Source organism: Pseudorca crassidens, chromosome 9 (genome assembly GCF_039906515.1).
Source record: "Pseudorca crassidens isolate mPseCra1 chromosome 9, mPseCra1.hap1, whole genome shotgun sequence".
Lineage (NCBI taxonomy): Eukaryota > Metazoa > Chordata > Mammalia > Artiodactyla > Delphinidae > Pseudorca > Pseudorca crassidens.
Genome location: NC_090304.1, coordinates 521,870 through 543,101, shown reverse-complemented (window position 1 = coordinate 543,101; position 21,232 = coordinate 521,870). Strand labels below are relative to the sequence as shown.

Below are 21,232 nucleotides of genomic sequence, written 5' to 3'. Positions count from 1 at the left end.
CGGAGGGGACACTCCCCTCTGCAGGTGAGGCCTCGGGCCTCGGGGCGGGGGCGGGCGCGACGGCGGCGTCCCCAGGAAGGTGCCCCAGGTCCGGGGGACTGGGGGGAGGGTGTGCCTTCTGGCCCGCGGGCCACTAGCTCCTCCCCGACGGCGCCGGGCGGCACAGGGGCCTGAGGAGGGAGGGGAGAGTCGCGCACGGAAGTCGGGAAGGAGCGCCGGGCGGCTTCGCAGCCACGCTCGGGTTCCCACCGGCGCTGGGACTGCCGGTCCCTCCGACCCCTCCGAGCGCGGCGCCCAGCACCGCCACCAGCGTGCGGGTGAGTCCGCTCCGAGCCACGCCCACCCGGACGGGGTCCGAGCCGAGGCCCCTCCGGCCGGCCCTGCCCCCTCACCTGGAGGGTGCCTGGGGCGGCCGCGGGTGGGGTTCTGCCCAGCCCCGGCCGCGGGGAGGCAGGCCGGGCTGGGATCGGGGCGGGACAGAGGAGGGCGGCCCTTCGAGAGTGAAGGGCGTACGCGGGGAGGGCAAGTCCACCCCCTGGGCCCCGAGCCGGGGTTCTTGGGTCCCTCCGGCCCGGCTCTCACACTCACACAGAGTGTGCGGGAAGGCATATCCACCCCTGGGCCCTGAGCCAGGAGGAAGACCCCAGACCTGCCGCTCTGCCCTGAGGGGAGGGGCTGTGGTCTCTAGGGTGGGCTGACCTGGGGATGGGGAGTCCCAGGGTGGCCAGCTGGGTCCTTGGCTCCCTGGGGGTTCTGCCTAGGCAGGGGTGGGAGCCCGCCGAGGGCTACTGGATTCTGATTCTGGGGGCAGAGCAGGAGGCCGTGGGGGCCCTGGGGAGGTAGGCGGGAACATCCTGGAAAGACTTCCTTCCTTCCCTCCCCAGGGAAGAGGTCGGTCTCCGGGGCGGGGGCCAGCCCTTGGGCAGCTGGCAGGGACCCGTGCTGAAGTGGAGAAGGAAAGCGGCCTCCCACTCAGCCCCCTCAGGGCGCTCCCAGGTGTGGGCCAAGCAGGCGGCCTCTCACTCTGCCCCTGCCCTTCCAGAGCCAGCTCTGGAGCCCCGGCTGCTAAGGCTGGCATGTGGGCATACGCTGGCCTGACCCCGAGCTCCCCTGGCTGCCCCTTCCTCCCATGCCAGCCCTGTGCTGGGGTGGAAGGGAGGCGGGGCTGGCAAGGGTGGGTGGGGAGGAAGCCCCTGGTTTGACTGAGGCAAGAGAATCAACCCTTGGAGAAAGACTGATGCACACGGCAGAGAACTCTGTGGCCCCAGCTGGATCTGAGCACACCCTTCCCTGCACCAGTCCCTTCCATGGCTCCCTGCTGCCCCCAGCTGAAGTCCAGGCTCCCCAGCCGCTGAGAGGCCCTCTGGTCTGGCTTCTGCTAACCCCCAGTCTCACCTCCCAGCAGCTCCCTTCTTGCCCTTTATGCTTCTGCAGAGCTGAAGTGCTGAGTACCGAGTCCCTGGGAGGTAGCACTGAGCCCCTGGACACCAGTTGCCCGCTGCCCCTCGGGGCCTGTCCACACCACAAGGGCAAGCTCCCCTGCCAAGTAGGCACCTGCTCTCCGGGCCCGTGTCCACTTACACTACGCACTCCCCGTGAGGGCTGCACACAGAGCAAGCTGTGTCTGGGGGTGGATGACCGGACACATGAGACAGAGGGATGGCAGAAGGGAGTGGGTAGGCAGATGACAGGACTCGGAAGATGAGTCAGAGGAGGAAGCAGGGGCTTCCCCGGCGGTCCAGTGGCTATAGGACTCCTCGCTTCCACTGCAGGGGGTGTGGGTTCGATCCCTGGTTGGGGAACTAAGATCCCACATGCGAGGGGGTACGGCCAGGGGAAGGGGGCTGGGAAGGGAAGATGAGGAAGCAGAGCCAGCAGGTGGGGCATCCACTGGGGGGGTGGGGTCAGAGGCCGGACGAGCGAGGGCGGGCCTCTCCCTGTTCATGCTGGGCAGTGGGGCAGGAGGGTGCGGAGTGCCGGCAGGGCTGTGGTATGACCCTTGGCGTGAGACGGGCCGTGGAGAGTGACGGAGGCCCACGTGTGCCACATGCAGCAGGGGTGATGTCACACGGGTGCTCCCCGTAGCCCGCAGGGCCAGGACTGCTGGGAGCTGGGTGGCAGTCGCATTTGCCTCTCCGGTGACCTGGAGGCTGGCCTGGGAAGGGACAGACAGGGGCAGGACTCGCCCAGCTCTGGCTCCCAAGGCTGGGAAGGTCTCCCGGGAGCTGCAGCATCATAAGAAGTTTCCTCTTGCGGAGCCAGCGGGTGAGCCCGCTGGGACTCCAGTCTGTACCAAGCCCTGGGTGCATGGCCTGCAGGGGTGGGGGCTGGAAGGCCGAAGGGAGGACAACAGAGAGCCGGGTGCCCAGAGCCTGCCCCCCGTCCAAGTGCAGGGACTTGCTGGGGGTCTGCACATGGCAGGGCTGGGATCCCTGAGGCCAAGAGTGCCAGGGTAGCCCCTGTAGGAACCCTGCAGGAGCCCTGGGGATTGGGAGCCTGATGGGCACACATGGCTTCCTGGGGGTGGGGTCTGATAGACAGGGACGCAGGGGCCCCAGACACCTCGCTTCGGGTGCACCAAGCAGTCTGGTTGGCTGGAGGTGGGGGTGACTTCAGGTGGACCTGGTTCCCATCTGTGAAGGCCTCTTTCCCTGGAGGACAGGTGGACAGATGGACAGCCTGATACTGGAGGCTGTGTCTGTGACCACGGCCCAGAGAGGGGCCTTGCATGTGGCAGGTGGCCTGGGGATGGGGCTGGGGAGCCCAGAGTGTACAGGAAGCTGATGCTCAGGACTTGGTCCCTTTGCGGCTGTGGGGTGTGGGGTGGCTAGACCAGGGCTGGGCAGGGGGCACTCAGACCTGGCCGCTCCTGTGACTGCTCGCCCATTGCCCAGGGGTGACCAGGGCAACCCTGAGGGGTGCATGTACCTTTGCCCTCGGTGGGGGGTGTCTCCCTGTCCAGTGGCCCGAATCAATGGTGGGGGTCAGTGCCCGTAGGACACCTCTGGTCCAGATCACACACCATCCTCCAGGGAAGGTTGCGTTCCCCTTTTCCAAGAGGCTCTGGGTAATGTCCCAAAGCTGTGTGATGTCTCTGGGGAGGGAGGGCTGTCTGGGACCCCAGAGCTGCACCAAGTCCAGCAGCTCAGTTCTGGCGCCGCCTGAGGGCCAGCCTCCCGCTGTCGTCTTGGCGGGTCCCTCACAGGCAGTCTTCCCCAGGCTCCTTCCTGCTGCCTCCTGCCAGGGTGGCTTCCCTGTGCCGTCCCTCCCCGCCCTGGGGTCCCGTCTTCCCGTTCTTCAGCCTCAGGCCAGTGCTCATGTGAGGGAGTCTCTCCTTTCAGCCTCTGTGGGACTGTCCACCAGGGACCCTCGAAGGGTCCTCCTGCAGGAGGTCCCGGGCCTGGGGAGAGGTGGGGCGAGCCCTCATCTTGGGTCTGAAGTCAAGCACGTGAGGATCCGTTTCACTTACGAATTTGTCCAACATGACACTTAGCCCCTAAGGCGGGCAAGTCAGAACCTGCTGTTTGCTCACTGGGAGTAAATGAAGCCTAAAGACCCCCCTCCACTCCCCGCCCCGCCCCCCCACCAACCTGGATGCCAATCCCAGAACCCTCCACTCCACTTGTGCAGTTTTTACAGGTCTGTGAGTTTTCGTAAAGAGTCACAAAGACGGTGCAGGGTCCCCCGTGCCCCGTCGCCTGGGGCGCTGGTCAAAGCGAAGAGCCCGACACGGCCGCCTTGACTCACATCACCGGCTTTTCCGTGCGTGTCCTCTCCTGTTCCCGGCTCGTGCGGGACCCGCCACGGCATCATCGCCACGTCTCCACGGCCCCTCCTGTCTGTGATGGTCCCTCCGTCCCGCCTTGTCCTTGGCCGCCTGCCTCTGGGGTCCGCTCACTCGGGCTCAGGTGAAAGGGCCTCCGGCGTCTTCTGCTGAGATGGGACTATAGGGGTTTTAGGGTGGGATCACGTACTATCGCATCACATGCTGTCAGGAGGTCCCCGACATCTCAATTACATCACCGTGACCTTGACCTTCATCACCTGGGTGGGGGGCATCTGCCAGGTTTCTCCTCTGTAGGGTGACTCTTTTTCCCTTTCACGCTTCCTTCATGAGTCACTGAGTCCAGCCCACTCTCGAGAGGGCGGAGTCTGCACCATCCTCCGGAGGCAGTAGCATAGGATGTGTGAGGTTTGTTAATGCTGCCGCAACAGTTAACAAAGAATCGGGGAGACTCAGGGGCTCGGCACCATCCGCTTCCCCCTTAAGGTTCTGCCCGCTGGTTTTAGTGTCCGTCCGTCTGTCCGGGACGTGCCTGCAGCAGTCGCTCCTGCACAGTTCTCACTGGACTTACTTTTAGGAAACTCAGTACCGTGTCACACTGGTCCCCAACGCCCTGCGTGCAGTGGTGGCCTTCATGTTCCTGTTGTGTGTGCTCGTAGCACAGTGTTTTCACCCATCTGCTTACCGATGGGAATCTGGGTTATTTCCACAATTCTGATATGAAATGTGCTGCTGTGAGCACCCTTGTCTGTCTCCAAAGGTGGCTGGCCCGGGGTGTAGTGTCTGGGACGGTCAACTTAGTTTCCCAAGTCCCAGCACCAATGTGTGAGCCACAGCAACACGTGGGGACTCTGCTGAGGCACCGGGCCTCTCTTTTTTTGGCGCATAGCTGACTTACAACATTATAGTAGTTTCAGGTGATTTACAATATTGTATTACATTCAATATTTTTATAGATCACCCGGGCTTTTTTGTTTAATATTTATTTATTTATTATTTATTTTGGCTGCTCTGGGTCTTAGCTGCAGCAGATGGGATCTTCATTGCGGCATGTGGGATCTAGTTCCCGGAGCAGGGATCGGACCCGGGCCCCCTGCACTGGGAGCGTGGAGGCTTAGCCACTGGACCACCAGGGAAGTCCCACCCAGGCTTTTTTTTGGGGGGGGGCGCGCCAAGCGGCATTGGGGATCTCAGTTCCCCGACCAGGGATCGAACCTGGGCCACGGCTGTGAAAGCGCCGCATCCTAAACACTAGACAGCCAGGGAACTCCCACACGTGTGTTTTTAGAGCTGTCTGGCCGTAAAATGTTGGCTCCCAAATGGTGGAAGGTGGTGCCTCTTGGGCACCTGGCCTGCGTTTCCAGATGGTTCCCTAGCTCCATGGCTTCAGCTTCTGAGTGCCCCTCTTTTGTGAAGTGTGCCCACTTTAAACGGGGCTGTCTGCCTTTTCTTATGAATTCTGGGAGCTCTTTGTATGGATTTCCAAACCAGCCTCTGCCGGCCGCTTGTGCTGTAGCCTCGGTGCACGCACTTAGCCCCACCCGGAACTACCCCTTTGCTACCAGAGCACCCAGCCCAGGAGGTGCTTGTCTGCTGCAATGAGCCCCATCCTCCGTCTGCTCTTCACCCCCAGGGAGAAGAGAGCCTCCGGATCCTGGTGGGGACCGACGGGGACAGCCCCCTGCAGATGGACATCAATACCACTGAGGTGAGTCTCTCTGCTTGAGTCTCTCCTGGGCTTGGTCCCGCCTACTGCCCCGTGGCCCGCACCTGGCCCGCCCTGGTCCCCAGTCCCAGCCCCCACACCTCTTGCTTCTAGACTGAGGCCTCCGAGCCATGGGACTATGTCGCTGTGGCTGGTCACTGCACCCAGAGAAACCCCAGGCAGGTCCAGCGGCAGCAGCAGTTCCTGGAAGAGCTCGAGAGGAAGGACTTCTGCTACAGGGTGGGCGGGCTGAGGGCCTCGCCTGGGCGCAGGGGTCACGTGGGACTGGGCGGGTCCCGGGGAGGTGTCTGGGGAGGTGGGCTGAGGCCTCGTGCAGGAGAAGGGTACGAGGGGATAGGCCATTGGCTTTGGATGAAGGGGAGGGTCCCAATGTGGAGTAGAGGGTCCCATGCTGTCCCCCACCCTCAGGCGAGGGAGGACCAGGCGAAGGTGTTCTTTGGGATCCGAGCTGACAACCGGGTCTTTGACCGGTACCGCAGACTTCTCATGGAGCCCGAGGCTACCGCCCCCAGAGGGGAGCTGGCCAGGCCAACTTCCACCCCAGCCACCACCAGGTGAGAGGCTGGCCCAGAGTGGGGCCAGGAGGACCCCTGCCCACCCACATGCCGGTCCAGACAGGCAGCAAGGCTCCCAGGAGTGGTCCCAGGGTGGAGGGCCCAGGGGGCAAGGGTCTGTGAGTCAGTTTCCATGTCTGTAATACGGGAAAATGACAGTTCTCACCTCTTGGAGTGTTTGAAGGTTACATGTGACTATGTCCCCCAGATGCAGAATAGAAACCAGCCTTAAAGGGTGGGCAGAATTTGGAGAGGCTGAGAGGATCCTCCCAGCTGTCCCTCCTAGGCTCTGAGGTCATCCCCCTGGATTCACATCCTGACTTCTTTCCTCCAGACCAAATGCCCCTCCCTGGACATCTATCCCCTGCTTCCCAGGCATCCAACACCTCCTCTCTCTCCAAGCACCTGCTTCTCCCCACCCCGATCCTCTAGGCCTCCAAGCCAGCCCACCTGCCCTCCCCACAGCCCTCCTCCATCATCTTCCTGGCTCCAGCCCCGGCCCCCTGAACTCATCTGGGGCCCGATCAGGGAGACTAGTGAAGAACACTCCTGGAATTTGGATACGAGGCAGCGGAGGGGGGCTTCCTGTGAACACAGAAGGACTGGCCGGTCTTGGGAGGACACATGAATAGAGGCATCTTGATGGGGCCTGAGAGGAGCAGGCTGTGGGGAGTCCCCTGGACACTCAGGGGGACTGTATAGTCAGATGCCCGAATGTGCCGCTTCCTGGCTGTGTGGCCTTGACCAAATTACTCACTCTCTCTGAGCTTCAGTCGCCCCATAGGCAAAATGGCTCACAGGGGTGCAAAGAGGATTTGTGCACGTAAAGAGTGTGCTCTCGACGTGTGGGGGCTCCAGGTGGGACGGGTGATTGGAGGTGGGAGGTCTGGGAGGGATCTGGGAGAAACTACTGCAGGGCTGAGCATCAGGGCCCTGGGAAGAGAGAGACCACCCTGAGGGAGGCCCACCTTGGAACCATGGCACAGCTAGACCCTGGGAGGATTTAAGGAGGTGGGCTCCCAGAGGAGTCCTGGATTCTGGGCTCTGGTCAGGTGGTCTGGGGGCTCTGCTAGGACACAGAGGACCTGGCCAGATAGAGGGCCATCCTGAGCCAGCTCCTGTGTTCCAGAATCCAAATTGTCAACTTTGTGCTGAACAGCAAGATGGCAGCTGGTGGTAAGGACTGGATGGCAGCAGCCCACCAGGAGGGGCAGTCACACGGGGAGAACGGGACAGGGTCCTCCCTCACCCCTCACTCCCTTCTGACCCGAGAATCCCTGTGACCACCAGACACGCTCCAGGATTTGGTGAAGGATGGGGTCTTTGAGGCCGTGTTTCCCCTACACAAGGTGAGTGGTGGGCCGGCTGGGAGAGGACCTGAGGGCAGGACCTGAGGCAAGAAGCTCTCACTGTCTGTCGCCTGTGCTCAGGGGGAGGAAGACCTAAAGAAGAAATGGGCCTGGTGGAGAAACATGTTCCAAGAGCAGCCAGTTGGTGACATCAGGTACTACTGCCCCCCGCGGACACACCTGCGCCCCCGCAGGCAGGCTGCGACCCCCGCGGTTATACCCACGCCTCCAGCAAACTGCTGTGCGGACTCCCATTTAGACACACGTTTAGATGCCCTCAGCATGCCGCTCCTTGCCCGCCCCGCATGTGGCATGCCTCACCCCGGCGTTGGCGGTGGACGGTCACCCCTGCTGGGAGTGGCCCTGACGGGACGGCTGTGCCCCTAGGAACTACTTCGGTGAGAAGGTGGCGCTGTACTTCGCCTGGCTCGGCTGGTACACCTACATGCTGGTGCCCGCCGCGGTGGTGGGCCTCATCGTCTTCCTGAGCGGGTTCGCCCATTTCGAAGCCAGCCAGATCAGGTGGGGCGGAGTCAGGCAAGGGACGGGACTGGGGGGTCCGGGAAGGGGCAGGACCGGGGTGGCGGAGGTCACGGAAGGGGCGGGGTTAGGGCGGGGTCGTGAAAGGGAGGGACTGAGGGTGGGGAGGAGTCAGGGAATGAGCGGGACAGGGGTGTGTAGGGTCATGGAGGGGGCGGGGTTGGGGTGGAGTCACGTAAGGGGGTGGGACTGAGTGGGCTGGGTGGAGTCAGAAAGGGGGCGTGACTGGGGTGGGGTCGTGGAGGGGCGGGGTCGTGAAGGGGCGGGACTGAGGGTGGGGCGGAGTCAGGGAAGGGGCGGAGTCAGGGAAGGGGCGGCCTGGGATGGGGTCCCCCAGGGGCCACAGGAGGGGCCACAGGTAAGCGCCGCCGACAACCCGGTCCCTGCACCCCCAGCAGGGAGATCTGTGATGCCCACGACGTCTACATGTGCCCTCGCGGCGACCACAGCCCCAGGTACCAGCGGCTCTCAGAAACCTGCGCCTTCGCCAAGGTTTGCGCCGTGGGAGGGGGGGGCACTGCGGCTGCTCGCCCGCGGGGAAGAGGGCCCAGGGGGTCCTCCCAGGGAAGGGAAGGCCGCCCCAGCCCCACGCGCCGCTCTCCCCAGCTCACCCACCTCTTCGACAACGAGGGCACCGTGCTGTTCGCTGTGTTCACGGCGCTGTGGGGTGAGTCGCTGCGGCACCTGGGGGGCAGCCGAGCTCCACACGCAGCGGGGACACGCCGTGAGGCCTCTGCTTTCTCCCGGCTGCAGCCACCGTGTTCCTGGAGTTGTGGAAGCGGGAGCGAGTCCGTGTGGTCCTGCAATGGGACCTGTACGGGTGGGACGAGGACCAGGTGAGGCTGAGCCAGGTGACCAGGCCCAGGGCCCACACGAGTCTGCTGTGTCTGAGGGGGTCCCCATGTATGAATCGCGGTTCCCGTGGGTGAGGAGTCCCGTGTCTCAGGCGTGTCCGGTGCCGTCCACAGGAGGAAATGGTGCTGGGGCTCATTGCCTGCCCTGACTACCAGCCCCGGCTACGCGCGGAGTACCGTCATCCTCCTGCTGTCTCTGTTGATGGTACTCCTGGGGCGCCCCTGGAGAGCAGGTGGGGCGGCCCCCGGAGGCCTGCCCATCCTGGCCTCCCCGACCCCCGCCAGATCTGCCTGATGATAGGCATGGCCCACGTCCTGGTGATCTGCCGCGTCCTGCTCGCTGCCCTTTTCAGCTCCGCCTTGCCCTTCCTGGGAGAGCAGGTGACCACGGCCGTGGTGGTGACCGGGGCCCTGGTTCACTATGTGAGAGCATCCTCGTCATGACCAAGGCAGGGGTCGGGGCAGGGCGAGGGTGCCGGTGGGGGTGCGGCTCTGCTGAGGTCCGAGGTGAGCCCTCCGTCTCCCCTCCCACAGATCAACAAATATGTGGCACTGAAGCTTTGTGACTTTGGTGAGAGGAGGGCCCCCCTGAGCCCCTCTCTGGCTACTGGAGGGAGGATTCAGGGCGGGGATCTTGGAGCCCTGGGGTGGGGGAAGGGGGCCTACGAGAGGGCAGGGGCTCGCACCTGGGAGACAGGTGGGGGTCGCAGGTGTCCCGGAGTTGTCAGGATAGGGACAGGCTGGGCGTGGGCTGTCATCGGGGTGAAGGATGGGGGAGGGACGGCCCCACATCTCATTCCAGAGAAGCCCAGGACCTTCTCAGAGCGAGAGAGCAAGTTCACCATCAAGTTCTTCACTCTGTAGTTCTTTGCTCACTTCTCCTCCCTTATCTACATCGCCTTCATCCTGGGCAGGTAAGGGCCACCTGCTCCCACATGCCTCCCTCTAACTCCTTTCTCCCCACCTTGAAAATAGAGATACCTGTTCTTTTTAATTTTTAAAGTAAATCATGCTCAGAACACCTGGAAACCCAGTAAAGAAATATGTGAAGGAAGCCCACAGCGAACCCCCAACTGTCCAATCCTCGTCCTCAGAGATGACACTGTAACTGTTTGTTGGGTCTTCCCAAACTTTTTCACACATTTAAGTACACACACATACACCTATTGACATGAGTGATTTTGTCGTGTAAATAATTGTATCTGCCTTACACTGAAGACGTACTATGGGCGTTTTCCATGTCTGCATGGGCGGTAAGGCTTTGCTTTTAAAAACATACTATGGGCGTTCTTTTGTGGGATGCCCTTGAATTTATTTAACCACTTCAGTTGGTGGACATTCGGGTTAATTCCAGTTTTGAGGTTTATAAATAAAGCTGCAGTGGGCATCCCATGTAACACACACGCACGTGCACATGCACACACTTCCCCGCACCTTCCTAATTAATGAAATGAACAGTTTTCGTTCAATCAACATATCTTTTCTTGTCTTTTCTGAAGAAAATAATTCCTCTATGTGTTCTCTATGTTTGTTCAAATGTTGTAAGTTACACATATACTGCCAATTAATCCCAAACTCTCTAGCAGAACTTTATTTATTTGCAAAATTTATTTATTCAGTTATTTATTTATTTTTGGCTGCGTTGGGTCTTCAATGCTGCGTGCGGGCTTTCTCTAGTTGTGGCGAGTGGGGGCTACTCTTTGTTGAGGTACCCGGGCTTCTCATTTCTCATTGCGGTGGCTTCTCTTGTTGCTGAGCACGGGCTCTAGGCGTGCGGGCTTCAGTAGTTGCGGCACACGGGCTCGGTAGTTGTGGCTCGTGGGCTCTAGAGCGCAGGCTCAGTAGTTGTGGCGCACGGGCTTAGTTGCTCCATGGCATGTGGGATCTTCCCGGACCAGGGCTCAAACCCGTGTCCCCGGCACTGGCAGGTGGATTTTTAACCACTGCGCCACCAGGGAAGTCCCTCTAGAAGAACTTTAGAAGAAACCAACTCCTGCCAGTATGTTCAAAGACATCATGAGGTCCTTGGAGACGCCCTCGTGGCATCTGTCCCCTTCTCTTGGGGCTGTGCTTGGCCCTTTCATCCTGGGAAGCCCCTCACTCTCTGCCGTGTGGGATCCCAAGTTTTCCAGTGGCTTCCTGTGAAAGGGTACATGGGAAATCATATGTGCTGAGTTTCCTCTTTATTGGGGGCCTGACTGAGCGTCTGCTGGAGAGAGTTCTAAGTTGGATACGGTTTTCCTCAGACTTCCGAAGGGTATTTTGGTTTCCGGCTTCCAGCGTTCTGTTCCGCAAGTCTGGCGTTAGTGTTCTGCCAACTCTCTGTGCATCTTCTCACTGTCCCCCGTCTTCTGGAATTTCTCAGCCGTGTGACTTGGTGGGTCTTTTTCAGTCGACATGCTTCGGTAATTCACATCTCTCTCCTCCACACGCCAGCTTTCCTCTCTCTGCCGGCTGATTTCCACCATCACACAAGCATGCTGTCACAGTTCTTTCCGGAAGTCTTCTCATCGGCGAACCCGGTTTCTGGTTCTCCCGCCTCGCGCTTCTGCCTCCCCGGTACTCTCACTGCCTCCTGGCGCTGACCTTTGCTCTCCTGCTGACCTCGGAACGTCGCCTGGCCCCGAACCCTGGTCCCTCAGACTCCGCTCTTCCCTTGCTCCCCCTCCATAGCCGTCGCCACCCAGGACGTGACGCACATTTATGTGTTCACTGTCTCTCTCAGAAATGGCAGCTCCCCAGGGCGGAGGGTAGGGCGCTTGTCCTTTGCTGAATGCTCAGCTCCTGCAGCCGGCCACGCGTGCAGAATCAGTGCTGGTCAAATGGAAAGAAATTACCGGGTACTCACTGGGCCTGGAGCCTCAGGGCCTTCAGTTTTGAGAGATTTTCTCATGTACCTGATAGTCTCCTGCTTCAGCTCCCTCTCCTCCCTTCTGAAGAATTCTTTTTGTTTGGAAATTGGACCTTCTGAATTGATCATCTACTTTTCTTGGCTTTTTTTCTCCCATTCTGTTCCAGTTTCTTGGAGTTTTTCTCAGCTGTTTTCCAACCCTTCTACTGAACGTTTCGCTTCTGCTTATGTTCTCATTTCAGAGCACTCCTTTTGACATGTCAGATTCTTCACAGCCTCCTCTTCATGTCACCTGGACACCAGGGCTTTTCTTTTCTGAGGATGTGGCCTCTCTTTTTCCCTTCTACTCTGGCATTTCTTCTGTTCCTTTCGAGTTTCTTTGATGCTCTTTCTTTGATTGGTCTTGATTCTGGTGTTAGAGAACCCCCCCCCCCCCGCCGCCTTAGATGTCTTTTATTCTTGGCCACCTGTCCGTAATTGAGAAAGGCGTGTGCCAGTGGCTTTGCTCTGGACTATGTGTCTCCTGTCGGGACCTCTTGCTGTGTCGGTTCCTGAAGGGGAATCCCTGGTCTCCTGCCTGGAGGCAGAAGGATGCCCGTCAGTATGCTGGGAGCCCAGCTGGGGAAGGGACACTGTGGGGTCTCAGTGTCCATTGGCCCAACCCTGCGATCTGAATCTTTTGTTGTTCAACCCCCTAGAAATGTCTTTGTCTTCTTGTGTGTGTGTCTCTTGTGTGTGTGTGGGGGTGGATTAGGGGTTGGATAGGAGGCCCAGAGGTTCAGCCGGGCCTGCCTCCCATCCAGTGGGTGCTCCCAAGCTACCAGAGGTGCCCAAGTCCTGGGGTGTTCCAGGCTCTTGGGCAGGGTTGTGTTGCTATTCAGACGTCTTCCCTGCAGGCTTAGATCCAGCCTGATGTCTCAAGTGGGCCGCAGGCCTCCCCAGTTCCCTTCCATCTCCGAGGTGATGCCTGGCAGTGGGTGTGGGCAGCCAGCCATTTTAACTGGGAGTCGGCAGTGCACATTTAAATTGAGAGACATTGCTAAAGCACCCTCCAAAAATGCTGTGCTGACTCACAAAGCCACACACTGTGTACGTGACTGCACACTCCACGTTGGTCTGATGAACAAAGACCTTAAAAGTGTGTTATTAAAACCTATTAGTGAGAATCCAGCATCTTTCCAGATATTCTTTGGCCATTAAGTTTCTTTTCCTATAAGTTGTTCATATCATCTGAGCATTTTTATAACATCAAGGTCAAGTGGATTCTCTTCTGACTCATCATGTCACATTTTACTGTGCTTCTTATCTGACCGTTTCTTTGTTGTGCAGCTCTTTATTTTTCCTGTTGTTTTTAATTGCCTTTTTTCCTCCTTGCATGTCTTTATCTTATCAAGGTTATCCAGCCTCTCCATGTCAAACGGCCTATCGCATGGAGTCTCTTTTCTCCCAGAGACCCTCCATTCTCCCCACACGGGGCTGGTGGCTCTCCGTGCCTCCTGCATACCTGTCTCCCTGGGACTTCAATCTGCTGCTTTCCTGGGTTAGGACCATCATTTCCTGGACTCCCAAGCCTCCTTCTTTCTTGATTTTTGCTTTCATTTATTTTGAGAAGGTATATCGGAGAGGTAAACTCTCTGAATTCATGTATGTCTAAAGGTGTCATGCTCTACTGTTGCACAAGACTGACATGGCTGGGTATAGAAATCTAACTTCAAAACACTTTTCCCTTCTAGAACTTTAAAGACGTTGCTCCGTTGTCTTTGAACATGCAAAATGGATGATAAGAAATGTGCAGAAAATCTGATTTTTGTTTCTTCCTAGTTGACCTAGAAGCTTTAGGATCTTCTCTTTAAACAGGGGAACAATCTAGGGTGGGTCTTTTCTTCACGCACTGTGCTGGGCAATTGTTGGCACCTTCCGATGAAACAGCCCGTGTCCTGCTTAGGCTCACTACGTTTTCTTCTGTTTTTCCTTAGGTTGTTTTTAATTTTTATTGGAGTATATGGTTGGTTTACAATGTTGTGTTAGCCTCCACTGCACAACAAAATGAATCAGCCATACACATACAGATACCCCGTCCCTTTTGGACTTCCCTCCCATTTAGGTCACCACAGTGCATTGGGTAGAGTTCCCTGTGCTCTGCAGTATGTTCCCATCAGCTGTCTGTTTTATACATAGTGTCGATAGTGCGTATGTGTCAGTCCCAGTCTCCCAGTTTCTCCCACCCCACCCCTTTCCCCCTTGGTATCCATACGTTTGTTCTCTACGTCTGTGTCTCTGTTTCTGCTTTGCATATAAGATCACCTATACCATTTTTCTAGATTCCACATGTATGTGTTATCATATGATGTTTTTCTCTTTCTGACTTACTTCACTCTGTGTGCCACTCTCTAGGTCCATCCACGTCTCCACAAATGACCGCATTTCATCCCTTTTTATGGCTGAGTACTTTTCCATTGTATGTATGTACCACATCTTCTTTATCCATTCCTCTGTTGATGGACATTTAGGTTGCTTCCGTGTCCTGGCTATTGTAAATAGTGCTGCTGTGAACATTGGGGTGCATGTGTTTTTTTGAATTGTGGTTTTCTCTGGGTATATGCCCAGTAGTGGGATTGTTGGTTCAGGTGGTAGTTTTATTTTTAGTTTTTTTTGGTTTTTTTCCTTAGGTTTTTAAAAATATTTTTTTCCCCTCTGCTGTCTATGGAACGCCTGGTCCTCTTGGGTTTCTTATCTTTTTCTCTCATATATTCCATCTCTGTGTCTTTACATTCCACATCTGGAAAGATATCCTTCACTTTGTCTTTTTGCCTTTTTTTTTTTTAATGTTTGTTTATTTATTTATTTGGCTGCACTGGGTTTTAGTTGTGGCACGTGGGATCTTTAGTTGCAGCACGCGAACTCTTAGTTGCGGCATGTGGGATCTAGTTCCCTGACCAGGGATTGAACCCAGGCCCCCTGCATTGGGAATGTGGAGTCTTAGCCACTGGACCACTAGGGAAGTCCCTGTTTTCTTTTTTTAAGTTTAACAGTTAAAGTCTTAATTTCCAAGAGGGTTTTTATTTTTTTATCCTTTTATTTTTTTAAAGTGTCCTTTTCTTGTTTCCACAGATACAGTACTTTCTTGAGGATATCAATGTTCTTTTTTCCCCTTAAGTTCTCATCTGTTTCCTCATTATCTCATTTCCTAAAGGGTCCATCTTCCTGTTCCTTTATTGTAGTCCTTCTCTTTTGTACAGCTGGTTTTCCTCGTGCCTGAAGATTTGTAGCTGTCCGTTCATACTGAAGAACGAAGGACTGAGTAGGTTTTCCCTGGCAGGATGGGATATGTCTTTATAATAACTCACGTCTGCTGACACTCACCCGTTCTATCCTAAGGGCCTCACATTCATCAGCTCTAATCTGCACAACAGCCCTATGGGGTAGGGACTCTCTAAACCCCATTTCACAGATGAGTAGACCGAGGCACAGAAAGGTTAAGTCGCACAGTCAGCAAGCGGTGGGGCAGATGGAAGCCTGAGTCTGGCGCCTTTCGTGTACTGGCCCTGCATGTGGCATCCCTGGGAGGAGAGGGCAGGAGCCTGTGCAGCCACTCGTGTTTCTCTGGAGGCGGTTCCTGTTTCGTCACGAAGGTTATCAGTGTGTCTGTTTATAGTTCCTGTTTTTCATGCCGTGCTCAAAAAGGCCTCCCCTCCTCAACATTAAAAACATGTTCAGGGGCTTCCCTGGTGGTGCAGTGGTTCAGAGTCCGCCTGCCAATGCAGGGGACGCGAGTTCTTGCCCCGGTCCGGGAGGATCCCACATGCTGCGGAGCGGCTGGGCCCGCGAGCCATGGCCACTGAGCCTGCGCGTCCGGAGCAAAACAAAAAAAAAAAAAAAAAACGTTCAGCTGTGATTTCCCTTAGATGCTTATGGTTTCAACATTTTAAACATTTAAATCTTTGATTCACAAGGAATTTGTTTTGCTGCAGGCGGCAAAGGAGGGAAGCCTGTTTTGTTGTTTTCCAAGTGACAGCCAGTTGTCCCCAAACCATTTGTTGACTGTTCCATCGCCACCACCACCCTTCTGTCACACAGTAAGTTCCATCATGCACTTGACTGTTTTGGTGCTCCGTGGATTCTGATGACTCTGGTCTAGTTCCATCATTCACTTGACTGTTTTGGCGCTCCGTGGATTCTGACGATTCTGGTCTAGTTCCATCATGCACTTGACTGTTTTGGTGCTCCGTGGATTCTGATGACTCTGGTCTAGTTCCATCATGCACTTGACTGTTTTGGCGCTCCGTGGATTCTGATGATTCTGGTCTAGTACATTTCTGTGTCATTACTACTGTAATGCTTTCCTGTCAGATAGGTCTGGCGTTAATTTTCTTTTTCTCCTTTTTCACTTTTCCTTTTCTGTAGTTATTTACGTGTTTATTCTTCTAGGTGAACTTTAAAATAATGTTTGTCAAACTCCATCAAAATTCTGTGGGATTTAGCTTAAGACTGCAGTGAAATTATACATTCTTTTAGGGAGAATTGACATAGATACTGTATTAATTTTCTGTTGCTGACCACAACTTAGTGGCTTTAAACAACACACATTACATACAGTTCTCGAGGCCAAGAGTCCAAAATGGGTCTCACTGGGCTAAATTCAGGGTGTCAGCAGGGCTGTGTTCTGTCTGCAGGCCCTCAGGGAGAGCCCACACTCTTGTTTTTTTCAGCTTCTAGAGGCTGCCTGGCCCGCTCCGTCCTGTGTCTGCAAAGCCAGTGGTGTCAGGCTGGGTCCTTCTCATCCTGCCATCTCTCTGGCTCTCCCTCTTACTCATTTAAGGACTCTGGTGATTACAGTGGGCACACCCAGATAATCCAGGATTCTCTCTCCATTTTAAGGTCAGCTGATTAGCAACCTTAATACCACCTGCCATGTCAGATAACATTATTCACAGGTTCCAGGAATTAGGATGTGGTATCTTTGGGGGCCTGACATTCCACCTGTCACAAAAATACAAGCGTAAGTTTTTCTATCGAAGAACAAGTTTCCTCTATTCAAGTCTTGTTTTAATGTTCTTTAGCTGTGTTATAGTTTTCTTCTTATGGGTCCCCCGTATTTCCTGTGAATTTCACTCTGTTTTATAGTTTCTGCCGCTATCTGCGACAGATATGTCCTCCTGCTACATTTCTCAGTGGTTTTGTTGCACCTAGGAAAGCAAAAGGGAGTTGAGCTTGATATCAATTTTATATCCACTCTGAGCATTTTTCAGATTTACCTGCCCAATCGTTCAGTTGATTTATTTTGGTTTCCCAGATATATAATCGTATTTTCTACAACAAGTTTTTCCTTTGCAAAGTTACACCATTCTGGAACAGTAGTTGTCATGAACTGTAGTAACAGGAGTGCTTGTAGGACTTCACCATTGAGCATAATAAGCCCAACGTTTGGTTAAATATACCTTTTTTATCATGGAAATCAGGTGATTTAAACACAAAGTAGCCCTGTGTGCACAGTTACCTGGGGAGAAACTGAGGCCCCTCCTCACAGCCTTTCCTGAGCCTGTGAACAGCTGAGAGGTCCCCGGCGGTCCTGCGCGCACACAGGCCTGTCTGGGTTAGCCTCTGCTCACCTGTGGGGCGGGTCTCCTTCCTTCCCCTCCAGGCCCCACTGCTCCCCGACTCCCACTCCTGTCCTGCGCCCTCTCTCAGCCTCGCTGCCCTTCCCAGGATCAACGGTAACCCCGGGAAGTTGGTGCGCCTGGCAGGGCTGTGGAAGCTGGAGGAGGTCAGTCTGTCCGGAGGCCTTACTGCCCTCTTCCTGAACTGCCCCAACCCCCTGGTCACCCCCAGGCCCCGTGCCTGACCTCTCACCCTTGCCCCCGCAGTGCCATCTCAGCGGCTGCATGACGGACCTGTTCGTGCAGGTGGCCATCATCATGGGTCTGAAACAAACGCTCAGCAACCGCATGGAGTACCTGGGCCCGTGAGGACCACCCTCCCTCCCGGGGCGCCACTCTCACCACAGGGAGCCCCCGAACCCACAGGACCCCACCTCCCAGAGCCAGCAGTCCCGAGGGGTCCTCAGCCCCCCTCCCCGTCCCCCACCCGGTCCTCCTCGCTCGCAGATGCCTGGCCCACAAGTGTCGCTCGATGCGAGCCACGTCCCAGGACCCCGAGCTGAGGCACTGGCGGCGCAACTACCGCCTGAACCCGGTCAACACCTTCAGCCTGTTCGAGGAGCTCATGGAGATGAGTACGCAGGGCGGGGCTGCTGGGCGGAGGGGCGGGCACCGCGCGGGGGCCCACGGTGACGACCCCCACCCCCAGGGATCCAGTAGGGCTTCACCACCGTCTTCGTGGCCGCCTTCCCGCTTGCCCTGCTGCTGGCCCTCTTCAGCAACCTCGTGGAGATCCGCCTGGACGCCATCAAGATGGTCCAGGTGCAGCGGCGCCTGGTGCCCCGCAAGGCCAAGGACATCAGTCAGGGGCCCGACGGGGCGGCCTGAGGGCGGGCGCTCCAGCCATGGGGGCATGAGCCGCGAGGCGCGCTGGGGCCACGCCAGTCCCCTTGAAACCACCGCTCTGAGCCATGGGGGCAGGGCTCAGGCCCCAGGAAGAGGCGGGGCTGGCAGGCACCTCGCAGGCCTTTCCCCCCCAGGGGTCCCATTGAGGGGCCAGCTGCCGCCCTGTGGAGGCCGTGCAGAACGGCTTGACTCTCAGGGAGCTGAGGGAGAGGGGTCCAGCAGCTGGGCACAGGGACTGTGAGCAGGTGGCCTTAGTCACCTTGACTGGCCTCGCTGAGGTGGACAGGTGTCAGGGATGAAGCCAGGAGTTGTGGCGTTGGACATAGGCAGTGGGAGAGAGAAGTGTGAGGGAGACTTGGGACCAGGTTAAGGGGGTCTGCCCTGGGGAGGGGACCCAGGAGGTGGAGCAGGCCTGGGGGCAGCCGAAAGGTTCAGGCATAAGATGGGGGGCGGAGACCTGAGCCCCTCCCTGTCCACGTCAAGAAGAGGGGTGCAGGAGAGTGGAGGCTGCTCTCTGTTGGCCCTGGCCCAGGTCTTCCTCATCAGGGACCTGGCCCTGCGGCTGCCACAAGCAGAGACATGATGAGGCCCTTGACCATCCAGGCTCCCAGCTTCAGGGGATCACCAGAGGTGGGGGGGCAGGGGGCGGGGAGACAGTGCAGGCCTCACCCCCTGCCATGGCCCAGGGACCTGGCTGCAGGTGCTGGCGATAATCGGCGTGCTGGCCGTCACTGCCGACGGGATGGTCATCGCCTTCACATCTGAGTTCATCCCCCGAGTGGTGTACAAGTACCGCTATGGCCTGTGCCGACAGGGGGCCCACCCTGCAGTCGAGTAAGGGGACACCACCACACAGACCCTGTCCAGAGACCCCTGGGAAACTGGCCCAACCATGGCCCAGCCCCAGGGGACCCCAGGGAAGGGCTCAATGCTAACAGTATTGCCTGGGTTGGGCTGCCCTCCCACAGCAACCTGCAGACCCTGAGTGGACCCCGGGAGTGCTGACTGGGACCCCAGTAGGGGATTAACGTCCCAGAACCAGCTGTTTTCTGAGTAAGTGATACTGGAATGGCTCCCCTTTCAAAGGCAGACCCTTAGTGGTCTGCATGCTGTCCTCATCCAGTTCCTCCAGCCCTGCAGGGGGGCAGGTCTCCAGGGGTAGGGCTCCCCCAGGAAGGCTGGCAAGGAAGCCTCGGTCCCTGGCAAGGAAGGCAGGTGGTGGCCTTCAGCCTCCCCCAGGGGCCCCTCTCCCATGTACAGAGATGAAGGAGGGGGGTCTGCACTGTGGCCCACCCTGATGGCCCCCACCAGGCAGGGGTCGGTTACAAGCCAGCACCCCAGAAGCCTGAAGAGACAACACCAAACTCCTCTCCCCCTCCCCCCAGCTGCCTCACGGGCTACGTCAACCACAGCCTGTCCGTGTTCTACACCAAGGACTCCCAGAATCCTGTTGAAACAGAGGGCTCAGAGAATGTGACTGAGTGCAGGTTTGGACCCCCATCCCCTGTGAGCACCCTCTGAACTCCTGACTCCTGACCTCAGGTGCTCCCCACCCCAGGTACTGGGACTGTGGCACCGCTCAGAACTCCAACTTCACTGAGCAGCCCTGGTTCCTCCTGGCCGTCCGTCTGACCTTCCTCATCCTCTTCGAGGTGAGCCAGCACTGGGGACAGGCCCCAGGGCGGGGCGGCTCTCTGCAGCCCTCCCTGGGCCCCTGCCCCCTAAAGTCCCTGCTCAGCGCACCCTGACCTCCCCACTCTGGCCCTCCCAGCATGTGGCCTTATGCGTCAAGCTCATTGCTGGCTGGTTTGTGCCTGATGTGCCTCAGTGGGTGAAGAATGAAGTCCTGAAGAGGAAGCACCAGAGACTTGGGGAGGCGTGGCTGCCGGGGCCTGGCCCCGAGTCCCGAAGTACCAGAGACTCCGGAACTCCGGCCGAGAGCACAGACATGGAGCAGGCCCGGAGCCGGTCAAGAGGCCAAGTTGCAGAGCTGCTGCCACCACCGCCCACCCCAGCGCCGGCTGTGTGTGTGTGTGGGCGGGCTTTAATTAGACCCGCGTATATGTGGGGGTCCTGGGAGCCCCTGTATGTTTGGGGTGTCTGTGAGCTGCACACCTGTCCATGGTCTGGGAGGCCTGTTCCACCTGTGAGGGCTCAGGCTTGGTACTGCCTGACTTGAACTCTGAGTGACCCCTGCCACCCAGAGAACTGGGGCGGGGTTGGGGGGGGAACAGTGCAGCCCTGTCCTGTCTTCTCACGCCGTCTCGACAGGAAAACTGGCCCAGTTTCCTGGGCCCCAGATCCTGCCCCACCCCACTGGCTCCCCTCAACCAGCAGAGTTTTCTCTAATAAAATAAAACTGCTTTGTGTTAATTTCTGGGCTTCTGGCCGATTACGTCTGCCCTCAGGGCTAGCTGGGAAACTGAGGCCGTGACGGGGAGAGGCCCGGAATGTGGTAGCCTCCGCCCCGCTCTGGTTTTCCGTGGGCTTCCAAGTGAGGGGTGCCTTACAGAGGTCACAGAGGTCTTACCCTCCCTGCACCTCGGGTTTAGGAGCGGGAGTCAAGGCAGGCTTCCTAGAGGAAGACAAAGAGCTTGGGAGGAGGAGCAGAACCGCACCAGGTGCTCCTGGGGACGGTGGAATTTCCGAGGAGTTCCTGGGGCACCGAGACTCTCGGGGCTGGTCGGGCCGGTTTGGCCTCTGCCCCCAGGCGCGGCGGCCGCGGCTCCAGGGGGCCGAGCGCAGGACCGTCTTGAACACCAGCCTGAGGCTCGAAGCAGGACAGTTGGGTCCGCCCTCGCCCCGGCTGCTGGGCGGGGCTGCACCTGCCACCGTCGCTGGGGCTGTCGCCGCTGCGCACCTGGCCCAGGTGAGCCGCTCTACCCTCGCGGCCGCGCAAGCCCCGGGTCCTGTCAGCAGGTGAGTGCCGATCGCGGCTCCTACCTGCGGAGGTGAGTGGAGGTCGCCGGCTCCCGGGAGCCAGAACCGGGCCTGGAGCTTGGGCGGCCGAGGCGCCTTTTGCCCCGGGGAGCCTCTGGGCCGTGGCGGGTGCGGTTCCGCAGGAAGCGCCT

The 21,232-nt window shown here is 57.7% G+C and overlaps 1 protein-coding gene across 1 annotated transcript; it reads left to right on the top strand.

The window, feature by feature from the left end:
* Positions 1-178: 178 nt before the first annotated feature.
* On the top strand, positions 179-20,534 carry ANO9 (anoctamin 9). The gene is given in 26 exon segments (XM_067747724.1): positions 179-317; positions 4,118-4,192; positions 5,418-5,492; positions 5,604-5,729; positions 5,919-6,064; positions 7,194-7,240; positions 7,355-7,413; positions 7,495-7,568; positions 7,801-7,935; positions 8,349-8,445; positions 8,560-8,620; positions 8,707-8,789; positions 8,922-8,968; positions 8,970-9,012; positions 9,093-9,233; positions 9,236-9,256; positions 9,342-9,378; positions 9,610-9,721; positions 17,365-17,422; positions 17,523-17,620; positions 17,763-17,890; positions 17,965-18,117; positions 18,848-18,995; positions 19,547-19,648; positions 19,720-19,813; positions 19,933-20,534. Coding segments are annotated over 25 exon segments (2,502 nt in total). The 5' UTR covers positions 179-317; positions 4,118-4,183; the 3' UTR covers positions 20,341-20,534.
* Positions 20,535-21,232: the final 698 nt, after the last annotated feature.